Source organism: Condylura cristata, unplaced genomic scaffold, assembly GCF_000260355.1.
Source record: "Condylura cristata isolate star-nosed mole 26May11 unplaced genomic scaffold, ConCri1.0 scaffold00014, whole genome shotgun sequence".
Classification (NCBI taxonomy): domain Eukaryota; kingdom Metazoa; phylum Chordata; class Mammalia; order Eulipotyphla; family Talpidae; genus Condylura; species Condylura cristata.
In genome coordinates, this window is record NW_004567115.1 from 30,586,649 (window position 1) to 30,603,118 (window position 16,470).

The 16,470-nt window shown below is 39.8% G+C and overlaps 1 protein-coding gene across 2 annotated transcripts in view; it reads left to right on the forward strand.

Annotated features, from left to right (window-relative positions):
• The first annotated feature begins 1,526 nt into the window (after positions 1-1,526).
• The window catches only part of VEPH1 (ventricular zone expressed PH domain-containing 1), a 157,946-nt gene continuing 143,002 nt past the window's right edge, over positions 1,527-16,470 (forward strand). For both annotated transcript variants that reach the window (XM_004682313.2, XM_004682314.2), the window contains exons 1-2: positions 1,527-1,815; positions 8,707-8,922. In XM_004682313.2, the coding sequence (XP_004682370.1) occupies positions 1,678-1,815; positions 8,707-8,922 (354 nt within the window). In that variant the 5' untranslated portion in view covers positions 1,527-1,677. The remainder of the gene's footprint in view (positions 1,816-8,706; positions 8,923-16,470) is intronic.

Consider the following 16,470-nt stretch of genomic DNA (forward strand, 5'->3'; position numbering starts at 1 on the left):
GAAATATTTTCATATTGTTATCATGAAAATGAAATAAGCTAATGTTTATAAAACTTCTAGAAGCATATCTGGCACATAGACAAGTATAAGTAATTGTTGGCTGTCATTTTTCTAAAGCGGGTAGAGATTTCAATTGGCAATACTGTCCTTGCATTCCCTTCAGTGACCTCTGAGTTCCACCATTTGGAAAATACTGACAACTTCTTCAATTAAATACCTGAGGAATTATTTAGTGTGTGTTCAGGAACCATGCTATATTGAGAGCTCCTGCCTTTAAATTTTAAAATTACATGATATGCAGAGAAGTACACCCCAGGGATAACTCAGAGGGGAAGTCTGAAAACCCCAAAGGATCAGCAGACTCTCCCTCTCACCCTCATTCTAAGGTGCTCATTCAGGGTGAAATGCTATATATAGAATTGCTATTGTTTATGTTAATAACTGGCTCTCCATTCCCATTCTCTGAGCATGTAGCTACATTTGTATGTTACCTGTGCCTTTTGCCTGCTACTCTATGAACATTTCCAAATGACTGCTTTTGTATAAGGTGAGTGCACTCCACTGGCAGCCACAGGGGAAGCCAATAGGCCCGAAGCCAGAACTGCAGCCACAGTTGCCATAAGGCCTGGGACCGTCCGTCATCAAACCTTCTTGGCCAAGAAGTGATCGTGAGGTCTCTGCAATGCAAATGGGCTGTGATTTTATTAGACCCATTAGGCCCATTATTAGGGAGCTGATAAGAATAATCAGATATTTAATTTGTGCCATCATTCTCTGTAGGCTATTAATTAAGATGTGGGATTTTATTATTTCAACTGTGGCAAGAGAGGAGGGATTGCCTGATCCCAAAGCCCTCCTTTCTAGCTACATTGTTCTGCCATCCCCATCATGTGCAGTGCTTAAGGTCTTGCTCACAGTCGGGAGGGGTAGCTTGAGCCCCACACTCAGGGAGGAGCCCTTTACTCTGCCACCTGTTTAGGGAGCACCTAAGAACAGGCAAATACTGAGACCACCTCTGAGCCTGAACTCCAGGTGAGCTTCTGTAGTCAACATAGCAAAGAATGTAGCCAGGAAGATAAGCCCAGGTGTCCACGTGCAGGAGAAAAGCGGAAACCAGGCCTACAAGCTGCTTCCCGTGTTCTCACGTTCTTTTCATTCCCCTTCCCTGTCTGAGCTCCATGGGGGTCTGTTTGGGGAAAAATCTAGCAAGTATTGTGCACACTGGCTGCTTGGCCACTTGTTTTCTTGGGGTGGGGACAGAAGGATGTAGAAAAGGGAAAGCCCATGGAAAACAAATGTGGAGTGTCAGCTGCTTATTAAAGTTCAGATTAAATTCTGGAGAAATCTAGTAACTTCTGACAGGCATTTTGAGACAGCAATGAGGAAAGAGGTCATGGGTTCCTCAAGCTGGACCTATCCACTATGGCCATTTCCAAATGACTGTTCTCTCTGCTGGGCACCCACTTTCTAGTCTGAACTCTGGCCTTCCACACATCACTACATTGTGTCACCTGTTTCTCTTGTAGAGGGTGTCAGGGAAGACTTGTGGAGAAAAATGACCTTTCGAGGAGGATGTCATATACCCTCTGCTGCATATTTCTGCCCTGCTGACCCCTGAGCGTGGAAAGGCATGGCCTCCGACCTCTAGAAAGTGGACTGATTATCAACCACGTCATCATGCATCAGCTGTTCAGACTGGTTTTGGGACAAAAAGATCTTTCAAGAGCCGGTGACCTCTTTTCCTTAGATGACGCTGAGATTGAAGACAGTCTGACAGAAGCTTTGGAGCAAATTAAAATAATTAGCTCATCTTCTGTAAGTAAACTAGTTCTCCAGCTACACACCTGAAATGACCTGTTCTCTATCAAATGACTCTCTCTGCAGGGGAAGCATCTCAAAAGAGGGAAGCGGTAGGAACATATCCAGCTTTGTAGACTCTGCTTTATGGTTTATTTAGTATTGCAGAACGAGGAAAGTCATTGACTTGGGAGGCAGACTTTTGTCCACTTCTAGAAGTCTGGAAGTTATAGACCTGATGGGCTGTTTCTACATCTTTAAAATGACATGGAGGAGAAAGGAAGCAAATCCATGGAAAAGCAGACTATCCAAGTGGTACAATAGCATCAGTGAACAAAACAGGTGTGCAGCAGGGACTGAATAATGAAAGGAGCCATGAGGCCACCTCCTGCTTCGAGGGTAATGTGAGACCAGAGCAGAGAACACACTGCTGCCCAAAGTGACAGTTACCTAGGACTTGGTAACCCTGATTCTGTTTGCTTCCATATTGTCTGGCTGTCTTGTTTTCCTTTAAATCTCTCCCTGGATCCTTTTACTAACATCCCTTTTTTATCCATGTAACCCACTATCAGCCCCCAGTCTGACAGACACATTTAAAGTCACCATCAGCTCTCTTACTCCTCTATTTCTCCTCATTGTCAAGATGCGTATTTGGAAAGTGCTTCCCTAATGGGGTGGATGGGAAATGCCCAGCCTGCTTCCCTCTGGGCCTTCTGGCCCCCCTTGAAATCTCCAGGAGACAGGTCCCATTTCAGAGGCTAAGGTCCCCCAGCATGCTCTCATGTCCCCCTCGGTTCAACAGCATTCGCCAACACTTGGCACAAATACCAACTGGGCAGAGGAAAGAGACATAAAGTACTGAGTCACCAAATGTGTACACATTTCACAGATCACAGCTTTCTTCCACGTTGTAATGAAAAGAGGTATAATTGGCATACCAGCACCCAGCCTGCTTCCTCCTCAAGCTGGCAGCTTGTTCTCCTGCCAACTGCCTAATATTAACATGCCAGTGCCCCCAGTGACCAGCAAAGTGACTGCCTAAACACTCTTCTTTTCTCAAGCAATGTCTCTGCCAGCAATTATGTGGCCACTCTTTTTCCCAGAACATCAATCAGCTAAGTCCTATTCAAAGCACAAAATATTCCTGGCACATTTCTACTTTCTGTGTAGGATGGGTGCGCTATTTCAGCAGTCCCTTCCATCATACTCCTGTGGATATAAATTAGCTGAATATGGCACTGATTTTCATCTAACCTAATGGAATGTATAGTGTATGGAAGATGTCTATCACACATATGTTCCTCCACAGATAGGTGAAGCCTGATTCCACTAGAGGTCACTAGTGTCAGTGAATTCTTTTGTTTCCTGCATCAATTGCTTATGTCACAGATGTCAAATTTAGACTTAGAACTGCTGAATTCTGTTGTGTCCCCCAACTTCTAAACACTAAGGATTTTCATCAGGAACATCATCCCTCTGTAAGTCTCCCCAAGTAGCATTTCATCTAACTAGCAGGCCTGGAGAGTAAGTAGTTCTGTGTTTTTCATCTGCTAACTTCTATCACATTTCATTCCTTCCATTAGTCCAGCTGTAAGTGGCATGGAGCAGATGGGTGGGCAGAAAGAACAGAAGCTGTTTTTCAAGGACCAATAAGGATCAGTCCAATTTTTAAATTTGCTACTCAATCCTAGTTATAAGCATGTGTGTGGAATTCCTCTCTCTTTTCATTCCTTTAAAAGCCAGCTCAAGTTTCACTACTACTGAAATAATTCTAGTTCTTAGAGATTACTTCTTTCGAAAAAGATAGAATTGCCTTTCTGCATTACAATCTGTCTGTCCTTATGGCTACATGAAATCTTACTCTTTGTATTTTCTATCTATGTTCTTTGTCCTGTTCTTTGCCCTAGCAATCAAAAGAGACTGACCTCTATTTCTATAAGAAAAACTTTAAAGGTATGAAGAAGGCATCAGGTCTTATCTCTGCTCTCTATCCTAGACAAGCATCCTGAGACCTTACATTTTTCCATGACAAAGAAGGGGCCAGTGGTAAGGAAAGATCAGTCCACCTCCCATTTCCAGTCTCTGGTCTGGAAACTTGCTGTCATAAGCTGACAATGTCACAAAACTGATGCCATCCAAGTGTAAAATCTAGAAGTATAAATTAAAATGTATAAATCAGAATGCTGATAAAATCTAGAAATACTAACACACTTACCAAATTGGTAGATTTCATATAGCAACCACAACATAGAAATAGTGGGCAAAAGAGCCAATTAAGAATGCCAACAAGAAAATTGAATGCCTAGATATGCAAAAAATCTACATGAAAAAAAAATGTGCATGTTCTAGACTAAAATCTTTCTGAGGGACATAAAATGGTGGCCTGTGACTGATGTCCTTGCCTAGGAAATTCAGTATCACAAATAGATCAGCATTACCTGTGTTAATTAAAATATTTCAACAAAAGAATCATCAGAAGTCTCTTTTGAAACTAGAAAAAAAAAATGATTTCATAACCCTGTAGTGTGGAGGTGCGATGCTTTAAGTAGTAGCTGTAGCAGCAATAGTGGTAACAGCAATCAGGAAAAACACCTAAAGCGGAAAAATAACTAATAAAGGAAGACTGACCTACAGATATTAAAAATTTCCATTTCTAGGAATTTGTTCTAAAACAAAAGGGCCAAATGCCCCTTTACATGTGGAATATTTTGAATAAGAGGTTCATTGTTGCAGAATTTTTTGTAACCACAAAGATTGGAAAGTAGGTACTTTCCACTGTTCACCAAGAAGGGGTTTTAATTATGCTGTGGTCCACCCTCACAGTATATACTATTCGGCAAGGCCTCTAAGATTCAATGTGAACTTAAAAAAAAAAAGCTGCAGAATGGTATTTCTGTTATGTTACCAGTGTATGTAAAGTCAGGAAGGGAAATGCTGTGTATGCACATCTGTGTGTGTGTGTATCATGTATATCTACATGTAGATACATATGTTTGCTTGACTGTGTTTGAACAATTTCTGGAAATCCACAAAAAAGTGATAATTTTACTTTGTGGTAACCTAATGAACAAGGGGAGAGGAAAACTTTTTAATGTATTTCCTATTTTTAAAATGGAATTTTAAATTAAAATTTACTAAGATTTCAAGATTTTGAAAATTTAATGCCCCCCAAAATATCTTTCTTTGAGGAGTAACCAATGAACATTTGCTGAATAGCTACGGGGCATACGTGTTCACCATTACCTTCTTTGCGAGTGTCTGGAGTCTAATGGAACAGGATTGTTTCAATTACACAAACCATCTTAGCCTTTACAATTGGGATCAGACTTCCTTCTGCCAGTGGCAATAATAACAATAACCGGTATGATGTGACTTTGGATTTAAAGATGGTGCCAGTATAAGTAGCTGCAATTAACAAGAGCAGTTGTGGCTGGAGATGCTGTTTAGCCCAAGAGGATTCTGTATTATTTTTCTCTTTTAAGAATTGTTCTGGCTTTTCTCTAGCTGCAGAGGTTTTTGAAAAAGTTGACATTTTTTTTTCTTTCTCTTTCATGTTCTGCTTTTTCTCTACAATGTTGCTCCAGAAAATCCCAATTGCTGCATCATAGTACTTTGTTCTGGCACTAGTAATAAATCTGAAACATTAAAAGACATGATATAGTCACCAACAAAAGAGGAAATTAAAATAAAATATATTAAAAGTACCAACATTCTCCAAATGCAGAGATAGATTCATATCTGGAAATTTCGTTCTATACCATGATGGAATACTTCACATCCATTAATTGACTAAGAAAAACTTGCTAGGTTATCTCCACAAGTACTGAGAAGGCATGTAAAGAAAAGTTAAAACATCATATGAACTTGAAAATAGGAAGAGAGGGGTATATCCTATATGATTTAAAGTACTTGTCATATTTTGTGATTTTGACCATAAAATTTTATAGCTAAAATCAGGAATTAAAATAAGAAACTAAATTAGCTTTCTTGCTCTTCTTACTTTTATGTAAAATAACAGGAAATGCCAATAGATAAAACAAATCATGACAGATATACATACCCACACAAATATACATATACACATATATATGGTATAGATGCAACACAAAAATCTTTCTAGAAAACTCAAGAGAAGGATGTAAAAATATCATAGTTAAGAAACATTAAGCAACACACCTGGATACAAAATAAACACATCACAGCTGTAAGTTGATTAATTAGCAATAGTTAATTAAAAGCTCCAGTGAATTAAAAAACAAAGATTTTCTTAACAGCAATACCAAAGACATAAAGTACACTGGGAAAATACCTTTGAAATTCTGTGCAGTTTATTTGAAAAAAAAAAGGCAAAAATAGCTCTATAAAAGAGTTGAAAAATCAAAAAGACAGCTCAAGAATAGAGTCTGACATATATAAAGCCATTACTGGAAATGAGTTGTTGACACAAATTATAGGAAAATTAGTGTAGTTATTCAGAATGTATGCCTCTTTTACTTCTGTAAGTACCAGACAGATTTAAGAGCTACAATGAACAGTTTTAAAAAAATAATTTCTAAAATACTGAAGGTAAATGTTTTGTCAAAAAATTTTAATTTTGAGGGCCCTCCTGAAAAAGTGTAGGTGAGTTTCTATTGAATCTTTGAATAAGGAACATTTGAAGTTAAAAAAAAATCTGTTTAAGGAATCACAGAGACAGAAGTGAGTATATATCAATGAATACTGACAGGTGGTTCAAGAACCTCTGAAATTCTTGAGAAGCTGGTGAGCATGTTTTTCTGGGGGAGGGGCCTGGGTGAGAAGCCAACATTGCACTATAAAGTATATTTTGGGAGCATCTTTTGAATTTTTGTACCATGTATATAAATTGCTTTTTTCAAAAATGTAATTTAACAACTTAACTTATCCAATTAAAATAAGAAAAAAATAAAGAAATTCCAGATATCTGCAGATATGGCCATCTAAAAACATAACATAGCTATATCTACTAGTAAAAAAACTGTAATAATAATGAAATATGAATAAATATTTGCAAACAGCATGTCAAATTTTGACGTCATATCTTTGTGTGCGTGTGTGTGTATATATATATATACTATATATATATATACTTTACATCATTGTTTATTTTTGTACAATGTATGTTTGTATGCTCTCTCTTTTTAAGTGTATTCCTTGTAGAATTCTCACCAATTCACTTGTGAACATCACCATAGTCCCTTGTGCTCTTCTCTCTCACTGATGCCTCTTCCCCCCCTCTCTCACAAAATCTTTCTGATTTATAATTGGTAGCTAATTTTATTTTTCTTTATTATTTTTTTCTGATCCTTATTTGATTCCCCTATATTCCTCCTATAAATGAAAACATCTGATATATATTTTTTTCTTCTGGCTTATTTCACTGATCATAATCTCTTATAGCTCCATTTGGTACATATTGAATTGAAAGGAGGGATTCTGTTGCATAAGGAAGGAGAAAAGAAGCATATGAATGGGGAATCATAAAACAGAGAAGGCAGAGAAAAAAGTAAATAAATGCTGTCCTGTAGTGGACTTAGAAATTGCTTTGACCATTTGCTGTGAATGACATGCATTTATCTTTTTATTGCTGAATAGTATTCCACTATGTGTATATATACCACATCTTCTTGATCCAAACATCTATTTTGGGGCATTTGGGTTATTTCCATATCTTACCTATTGTCAATAGTGCTGCAGTAAACATAAGGGTGCAGGTATCCTTTTGAATTAATGGTTTTGTGTCCTTTGGGTAGATTCCTAGGAGTAAAATATCTTTAATAGAAAAGGTTTTTAGAGCAAAGAAGGACCCAAAATACAAATAAACACAAAGTCATCTAAGAAATAATAGACATAAGACCCAGTTGGTAAACACATGAAAATATTCAATTTATTTCTGGTGAAAGAAATACAAGAAAAAATGATAATAGAACACAGTTTTTAATGATTGAATTAGCAAAAATGAAAAATACTCCATTTTTGCAAAAAGTTCAATGGCCAGCCATGGTTTCACCCAATTCATGGTTGTATAAATCAGTAGACCTTTCTGAAAAATAGTTTGGCAGTATGTATCATGAGCCTTAGGAATGTCCCTATTCTTTGTCTCAGCAATTTCCACTTTGGAGAATCTAGGCTATAAATAATCTACAGTGTGGAGAAGGCTTCACGTGTAACAGATCTCAAAAGCATTAGTTGTAACAGTAAAAATAGAAAAGGATGGATGGAGCTAGACTTCGCAGCTGGACAGAAAAGCCCCCTCACTTCCTGTCACATGGTAAGCACAAGGTGGAGTGAGGCCTCAAATCCTTCTCTAATCTAGTATTCCTTCAGTTTTTCAGTCTTCACAAGTCAGACCAACTTTCCAATTAAGGTGATGTCTGTTTTTCCCAGTCAGATGTGTAGAGGGTTCATAGTCTCTCTCTCAATAAAGAAAATTAGTTGTTAGAGCAAGAATTTGACTAGAAAAATGGGGGTGGGGGAAGCATGTGATTGAGGAAAGAATTGCAAAAGGAAGGAGAGAGAAAGTGTTTGAAGGGAAATGATAAAACAGAGAAGGCAGAGGAAAAAGGAAACCCTGACCTGTAATGGACTTAGAAACTGAAGAAGCCTGAAGATTAAACCCACTTTTAAGTGAATGATTAAGCTCCTTTGGACTCTCCCTGCTCCTCTGTGTCAGGTACAGCAGGCCCCTGCTCCGTTTCAGCATGTTTGCATACCTGCCTGGACCACAAGATTCTGATCTCCAAGGCAGAAGCCCTTATTATATTTGGCTTTCCAGCTTCACTCCACAGCACCCAATGCAGCACACCCATTTGCTAAATGACAGTACTTTGTTATTCCTTTGAAGGAGAACTTTCCAGAGTATTAATTTCATGACTTTTGTTTTCCATATAGGATTACCAAACCAATAACAATGACCAGGCAGTGGTTGAAATCTGTATTACAAGAATCACAACAGCCATCAGAGAGACAGAGTCTATTGAGAAGCACGCAAACGCCTTGGTGGGGCTCTGGGACTCCTGCCTGGAACAGAACCTCAGAGTCTCTGGGAGAGAAGAGGACACTCCTCATGCAAAAATTGCATCTGATATCATGAGTTGCATTTTACAGGTATGTCATGCTCGGCTTCACGCTATTCGATAAAGGTTTGGCAGTTGATGTGAACGGGTGGTGTTTCTGAGCCAAGAACCAACATTCTGTAGCATTTAGAGATTGTAAAAAGACACCCCAAACTAACAATAGCCAAGCTGGACAGGTCGGTAATTAAAGCTCAGAAGGGTCTTTCAAGCCCCATTGAATGAAGTGTGCACTGTGAGTAATCCAAAGTAATATTACAGCCAGTTCAATCCACTTGGAGAGATAAGATAGATACATATAAAATGAACAATAAACAATGTGTGCCAAGATCTAAATGAGGAATATTGGAAAATTCCAAAAGGGAGACTACTTTCAGCTGGGGAGAGCAAACAGGGAGCAGAGTCTGAAGTCAGAGGTGTTGTGTGTGGACTCCCGAGAGACAAAGGACTAAATCCTTGTGATTCCTATAGTTCAGTGTTAATATTTGCCTGTTCTGGCCATGTTTAAATTCCCTCCTCTGGCATAAACATGAATTTGGAGTCCAGTCTCAACCATGAGCCAATTAATGCAAGACTGAAATGCTGAGCAAATCACAACACTTCCTAATCCACAGTTTCCTCCCTATAAAATGCAGATGAAATAACACTTTCTCCAACAAATTTGACCAATCAATAAATGTTGAGATGCTGACCGGTGTTTCTCATCTGGATCAAATAAATTAGGAAACACTGAACCCGTTTTCCCTTTTGAGTTGTCCATAGTGTTGGAGAGCATATTTAAAACTCTGAAAAGTCCTACAGCAAAGAGCACGGGTTCACATTTCATATAGCATTTTCCAATCTGATCTGGCCACGGAACTTCCTTCCCTTCCCACCCCCAACACAACCTTTACAAACCTCTCGGAGACGGTGCTTCCATGGGGCACATTTCAGGAAATGCTGATGATGTATGGCAGCAAATATCGGCTTCCTTCCTTCTGTGATTTTCTCACAGTTGCCTGTGTCTCCATGCAGCATATTCCATTTTTGTCTGGTCAGTCCAGCGACCGGCCAACTGCAAGTCTCCACATGGACCATCACACTCTTTCCTTTGTCCCCAGGCTTAGGAGTGGGGAAGAGGAAATGGATTGATATTGCTTGGATTACAGACTTAATCTATCATTCTTTTCACCGATTATCTGCAGTGTGTTAGTGATATACCTGAGACACATAGGTTATTCCACTACAAAATGCTACTCAGATACACACTCATAAGTCAACAGACTCCCCCACGCCTTTTGTGATTTCAAAATCATTGGCTAGGGGCTCCCTGGTGGCACAGAGGTCAAAGTCTAGCACTGTCAAGCTATCTCCAACCACCATGGCATGAGTTCGATCCCCAGCCAGGAAGCTGACCCACATATGGCACAGCAGGCCTCTCCTGTCTCTCCTGCTGCCTCAGCAGTGTATTTCAGCACATCTGCCTGTTCTGCTCCCTATTATGTCTCTGATAAATCCTCTCACCCCCTGCTTCTCTGGCCTACACCCCAGTTCTTGTGTGTATACATAAATAAAAATAATTTTTTAAATAATCAGAACCACTTGCTAGACTCCAGAGAGTTCATGGAAGCTCCTGCATGTCACTTAGTTTTCCAATAGCCACATTACAATGAAGTGCAAAGAAACATGAAATTGATTTTTATAATATATTTTCCTTAACCAAATATAGACAACCCATTGTTAAAGTGTTTAATCAACATGAAAATGAACAAGATTTTATTTGTGTGCTTTTAAATGTCTATTGAATTAACATTATTAGGTTTCAGGTGTACAACACTGGAACTTGGCACAGACCCAATATGTATACACTGAAAGTCTAGTTTCTATCCTGCATCACTTAACTGACCCCTTTTCCCCATTTACCCCGACTTGGTTTTGGTAACCACCATTTCTCTAGTGTACTGAGAGTTTGTTTTGGGTTTTTTGTTGTTGTTGTTGTTGTTCATTTGTTTTATCTTCCACGAGTGAAATCATACAGTATCTCTATGTGACTTATTTCACTTTATATTATATTCTCAAGACTTTGGTTTTTACATAGCTGGGTAGTATTCTTTCTTAATATATCCTTATCCATACATCCATGGATAGACATTTAGGTTTTTTCCAAATCTTGACCATCAGTAATAGTGCTGCAATGAACACAGTTTGCATATACTGCCGCAGATTAGCATTTTTGCATTCTTCGGACAAATACCCAAAAGCAGAATAACTGGATCATATGCTACTTCTATTCTTTACATAGTTTGGATATTAACCCTTTACTAGATGTCTGCTTTTTAAATACCCTTCCATTCAGTGGGTTACCTTTACATTCCATGGTTTCTTTTGCGATGCAAAAAAATGTATAGTTTGACATTATCCCGTTTGTTTAGGTTTGCTTCAAGGCCTTCTCTGGGCTGACTCCTGTTTCTGCTTTCAGCATAGCTGTGTGCATCCAGCTGCGCACCCATGGACACAGTTACCATGCTTTACCACAGTCGGGTGTTAGCTGCTAGGTGTGGAGGGAGGGCTTAGCCACTGCCATGGATGTGCGGTGGGAAGCCTGTCACCCAGCCCTATTGTGGGCCCCCATCCTCGGGATCCCAGGCCTAAACCTGGACCGTTGGTACAGTTAGGCGCACAGGTACCAATGCAGTGAGACGATGCTGGGCGCTATGGTCATGCCCTCTCTGCCTTACTCTCTGGCTCCTGGCCCAGATGGCATGGCTCACCTCTGCTGTCTTGGCATTCACTGGGTTGGAGGCTTAGGCCTCTGTTTTTGGCCTTTGCTCATGGGGGTCTTTAGTCAGGCCAATGGCTGAGCTGCCTCTGCCTCCTTTGACCCTACCACCTCCATGAGATCTAGTCCACCCAACTTTGGTCACACCAATGTATGGCTCTTTCTGGTATCCTTGTGTAAGGGTCAATAGTTGATCTATTACTTGTAGGTTAAAGGGCACAAAGAGAGCAAACACTTTCTGCCACCACGATGCAGACTTCACTCACAAAAATTTGTAATGTTTAACATGTTTATACTAAGTCTTACAAATATATTCCATGTGCTTTAACTCATCTTACTTTGGAGGAGCCACATTTCAGATGTTCGGCATTTTTGTGTAAGTGGTGACTCCTGTGTTAACACTGGTCTAGAGAGCAAGGAAATCTTTTAAGTGGAAGTGGTCATGGACTATGAGGAAAGTTGGGGTGAAAGGATATTCCAAGCAGACACAACTACTGGTACAAAAGCCCCTATTTGTGAAATGAGACCAAAGTCAGAGAATTCTAAGCAGCATGCCCTTCCCAGATGCCCAAGATTCTAACATAAAAGGATGTTTCCTTTTGGATTCATATCTCCTACTAAGGCTAAGGTGGGTGGGGAGAATCAAATGGGCTTGAGAGATAAAAATGCTAAGCTTACTGCTGATCAGTGACTCAGCCTAAGTGGGTATGTAAAGGTTTTTGAGAGGAATATCCCTAGGACAAGCACTGATCTTTGGAGAAGATATAGAAAAATGGCCTAAGGGGTGGACCTCTTGGTTAAGAGAGGCACAGAGCAGGGGACTCCAGTCTATGGGGCAGTGTGAACACAGAGTGCCATGGTCAGCCCTCTGAGTAGGCAGAGGTATCATAATGGAAGCAGAAGCCCTAATGGAGAATTTGCCCATCAGCAAAATTCAGTAGTTTGGCCAGAACCCCCTTCACCCCTCAACCTGGGGATGTGTTCCCAGAAAGTCAGCTTCCTCTGGCCGGATTTTGATATGGAGTTGACCAATATACCTAGAAAAATTCTGAAAATTGTGATAACCCCCCAAGACATAGTACATGATAGGATTGATCCCAACTAAAATGCATTTCAAGGAGGTTGTAGTTATTGGTGTAGCTAGCGTGAAATTCCAGATACTTTGCAGATCAACCATCATAATAATGAAGTCCAATGCCGGTTTTATCTTCACTCTGCTAGTTACAGCAGTGAGTCTCAAGAAGAGACTTCTTGTAAATTCTTGACAGAGCTGTTCCCAAGCAAGCTCAGCTTTCTATCTCTTCTTCCATTTTTGTTGACAATATCCGTTCCTGTAGAGGAGGTAGCCAAAAGGTGTTGCCTGTGGAAAGGAGGAAGGAATAGAAACAATCTCGAAATCTACTCTTGCAAAAGCAGAGCATGTATTTTTTTCTCTTTATTGGACCCACAGCCTGTTCCCCTTGATTCTACACTTCAATTTTCTTGTTTCTTTTCCCCCAGTTAATGTTGCATAAAGATTCAAAAACCTGCTCCTGACTTACATTCATGCAGAGGGGCTTGGGCTATTCTGAAAACATGGCTTTGGTAACTCTTAAAGGCAGGACACGTTATTTTCACCTAAAAGTTTATTCTCTAGGCAACCCCAACTCTACCATTTACCTGCACTGTAAGCTTGGACACACTAATATTCCTGTGCCTTAACTTCCTTATCTGTGAAATACAAATAAAAAGAGTAGCTGTCTTGGAAAAATTTCTAAGTGTGATGTAAGGATTATGTAAATAGTTCATGAATAATAGAAAATATTTAGAACACAAGAAGTTCTGCATGAAAACTGACTCTGTTGGCATTGTCACTATCATCATCTACAGAAGAATTTAAAATATCACTCAGTACCTTCTAACAAGGTATTTATTTATTTATTTATTTATTTATTCATTATGGCCATTGTTCATTGCCTGCCTCTATTACAGGGCAAGGAGAGGGGGCACCACTGAACCCCCAAACTTGCCTGATCCAAATAGGTTCTGCTGTCCGCCACATCAAGACAAAACAGATAAGACTTTAATGAAATGGAATTTTAATACAGTGAATATACCATACAAAGACAAAGAATATAATGTCTAAATCAAACACCTGAAGTTACCCATTCCCTCATAGGCAAAAGTCAACCCCAAAGGGATTGGTCCATAGCAAGGCCTGAAAGCCCGCCACAAGCCCAAAGCACCTTCTGGCAAGGACCCATAGAAAAGGGTCAGAAATGGCCGGACAAGTCTGAGAGGAAAAGAGCAAAATCAAAATCAGTATAAATACTTCCATAGTCACCTCCCTATAGGTCTCTCCCCCACACCTGCCTTAACCAGTCCAGGGTAAGGAAGCAAGCACAGTTTCTTCATCACATGTTTGCTGCTCCATGTGGCTTCCTCAGGTATCCTCCTAGCTCTCCATCCCACTTCCTTCTTCTCTTCAGATTCCTTCTCTCCTCTCCTTTTCTCTGCTCAGCTCCACCCTCCTTCTGGGTGCAGCAGGGAACCTGGAACTTCCCCTTTTCCTGGGGACCACCCTGTTACACCTTCTTTTCCCAAAATAGGTCTTCTATTTTATTCACTGGCATAGTTCCTAGTCCCTACAACAGTGATTGTCACATCGTAGACACTCAAAATACTTGTTGAATGAATGAATGAATGAACAAATAGCTCCAGAGATGTGACTGCCCTCAGGGGTTCACAATAGCTACATTTCCCCAAGGAGTGGACCCTACTGTTTCTCAGTGTCACACAAGGCAGTGATCCAAAATGAACAAAGACTAGGACACCTACCCCTCACTATTCCTGAGAACTACTCCCTTACTGCCTGTCATAAAAGACCTAGGGAAGACCTAGATGTCCATGACATTTAGAGTTTATACATAGCTGCACTGCTATTCACATATAAATAAAAGTTACATATATTTATTTTTTAGGTAAGCATCTTACATTTCTATGCAAGCATTTTATATGTAAATCTAAAATCAATTTGATAATTTGATCCAAGGCACAGGATAAATAACCATAAAAGGACTACTTTAATGAATGATATTTAAAGTTTCTTGAGATTCCTTTTTTATGGCCTCTTAGTTGAATCTAAGACCTGAGAGCCAAAGAGCTTTTTAGTTGCCATCACCTCAGATAGATATCTCTTCTAGTTAGCTTTATTCCTTTCAATTTTAAAACACTGGGAAACAGTCCCAAAGTACATTTTCAAAAGGAAAATTTCCACCAAAAGCTCAAACTGGTGCTAATCTAGTTAAGAAATACAATTCCTGGCATGCAGAGAACAAAGCCCTCTTGTTTTGCATCTACAGCTTGATATAAGTCTCCCTGTGAGCAGGCCTTTATTTCAATGCTACAACTCACTAAATTTGTTCCCTGGACACTGACTGCATGTAAGATGATACAAGTACCAACAAGCTCACATCTGCACTGAGTGACAAGGTCGAGCCCAGGCTCTGGCTTAACAGCTGCTGTGAAGGTGGTTTATTTGTACGAGTCATCGTAGGGTTTTCTCTGCCTGCACGCCATTAGAGGTCCTCTGATCCAAATAATCCTAGAGGTAAAATAATGGTTAGGGCCTGAGATAGACTGCATTAGCAACTGCTTTTGATTCACTTGAGAGCAAAGGTCAGTAGTTGGAAGGAAAGTGTGTGGTACCTATCAGGTCCTCACGATCCTTGTGTCTCTGGTTCCGTGTGGGTCTCCCAGCCTTGCTTCATCCTGTTGCTGTCAGCAACGTCGATGGAAATGTATCTGTCTAGACACAGTTTAGAGAGTCCAAGCTTTTGGTGGCAATTCCTTGGTGTCTGTATGAATTATGCACTTTGCTTAATGTTTTACTTCTGTCATTGGAAAGTTTTTCAAATGACATGTGGGAAGAGAACAAAATGGATTGTGTTGAAGTTTTGGGTTTTTTCTAAATAATGACACACTCTAAAATGTTATACATTTCACTTGGAACCATCCTTCAAAGACTTTAATAGCTGCCCACCATCTTCCTCTAGAGCAGCTAAAATTACTGTAGAGGGAATACAATCGAATTGGCTAAGAAAACCTGTTCCTTCACTGTGGCTGCAAGCATTACCTCATCCCCCAGGTTTAAAAACATCAGATGTTGGCAGTACTGACTCCCATTGAGCTTTTCCCAGGCCTGTCTATTGGTAATTAGCAGGGGACCCTAGATTTGGTCATCTTGATGCCAACATCTATGTCTCTAAGCACAGGTAAATGTAGAGAAAATAGCTATTCAATAAATTAGCCTGCTATTTCACCATTAAGTCAACCCTTTGAAATGTGACCCTATTCCATGAAAAATCACATGCTTACACAGCATTTCCTTCAGTTAGATCTCTGTCCTGTCCTTCTTCTATTGATTGTTACCTGTGCTCCAAGCACAGGTAAATGTGCTTGGAGACATGGCCTTTCGATGGAAGACAAATACAGGCATGAGCACATTCTGTGATTGTGTTCTAGTCTTAAAACTTGGGTTCTAACATAACAGAAACAAAGATATGTCATCTAAAAACCAAACTCACAAACATCTACACATAATGGAGAGGTTAGTTGTCCATAAAAGCAACCAAGAGATTTTATGGGGGTCAGGGGTTGGAAAATCTCCAGTGCTTCAACTGAAGTAACTTGAATGTAACCTCAAGGAAGCAGGAATAGGATATGACTATAATTGACAAAACGGGCAAATCTACCTGCCTTCCTAAGTCCCACATATCTGAAAAGTATCAACAACAATAAAAAAGTATGCTCAGTGTGGAATCATTACTTTGGTGTATATATCCA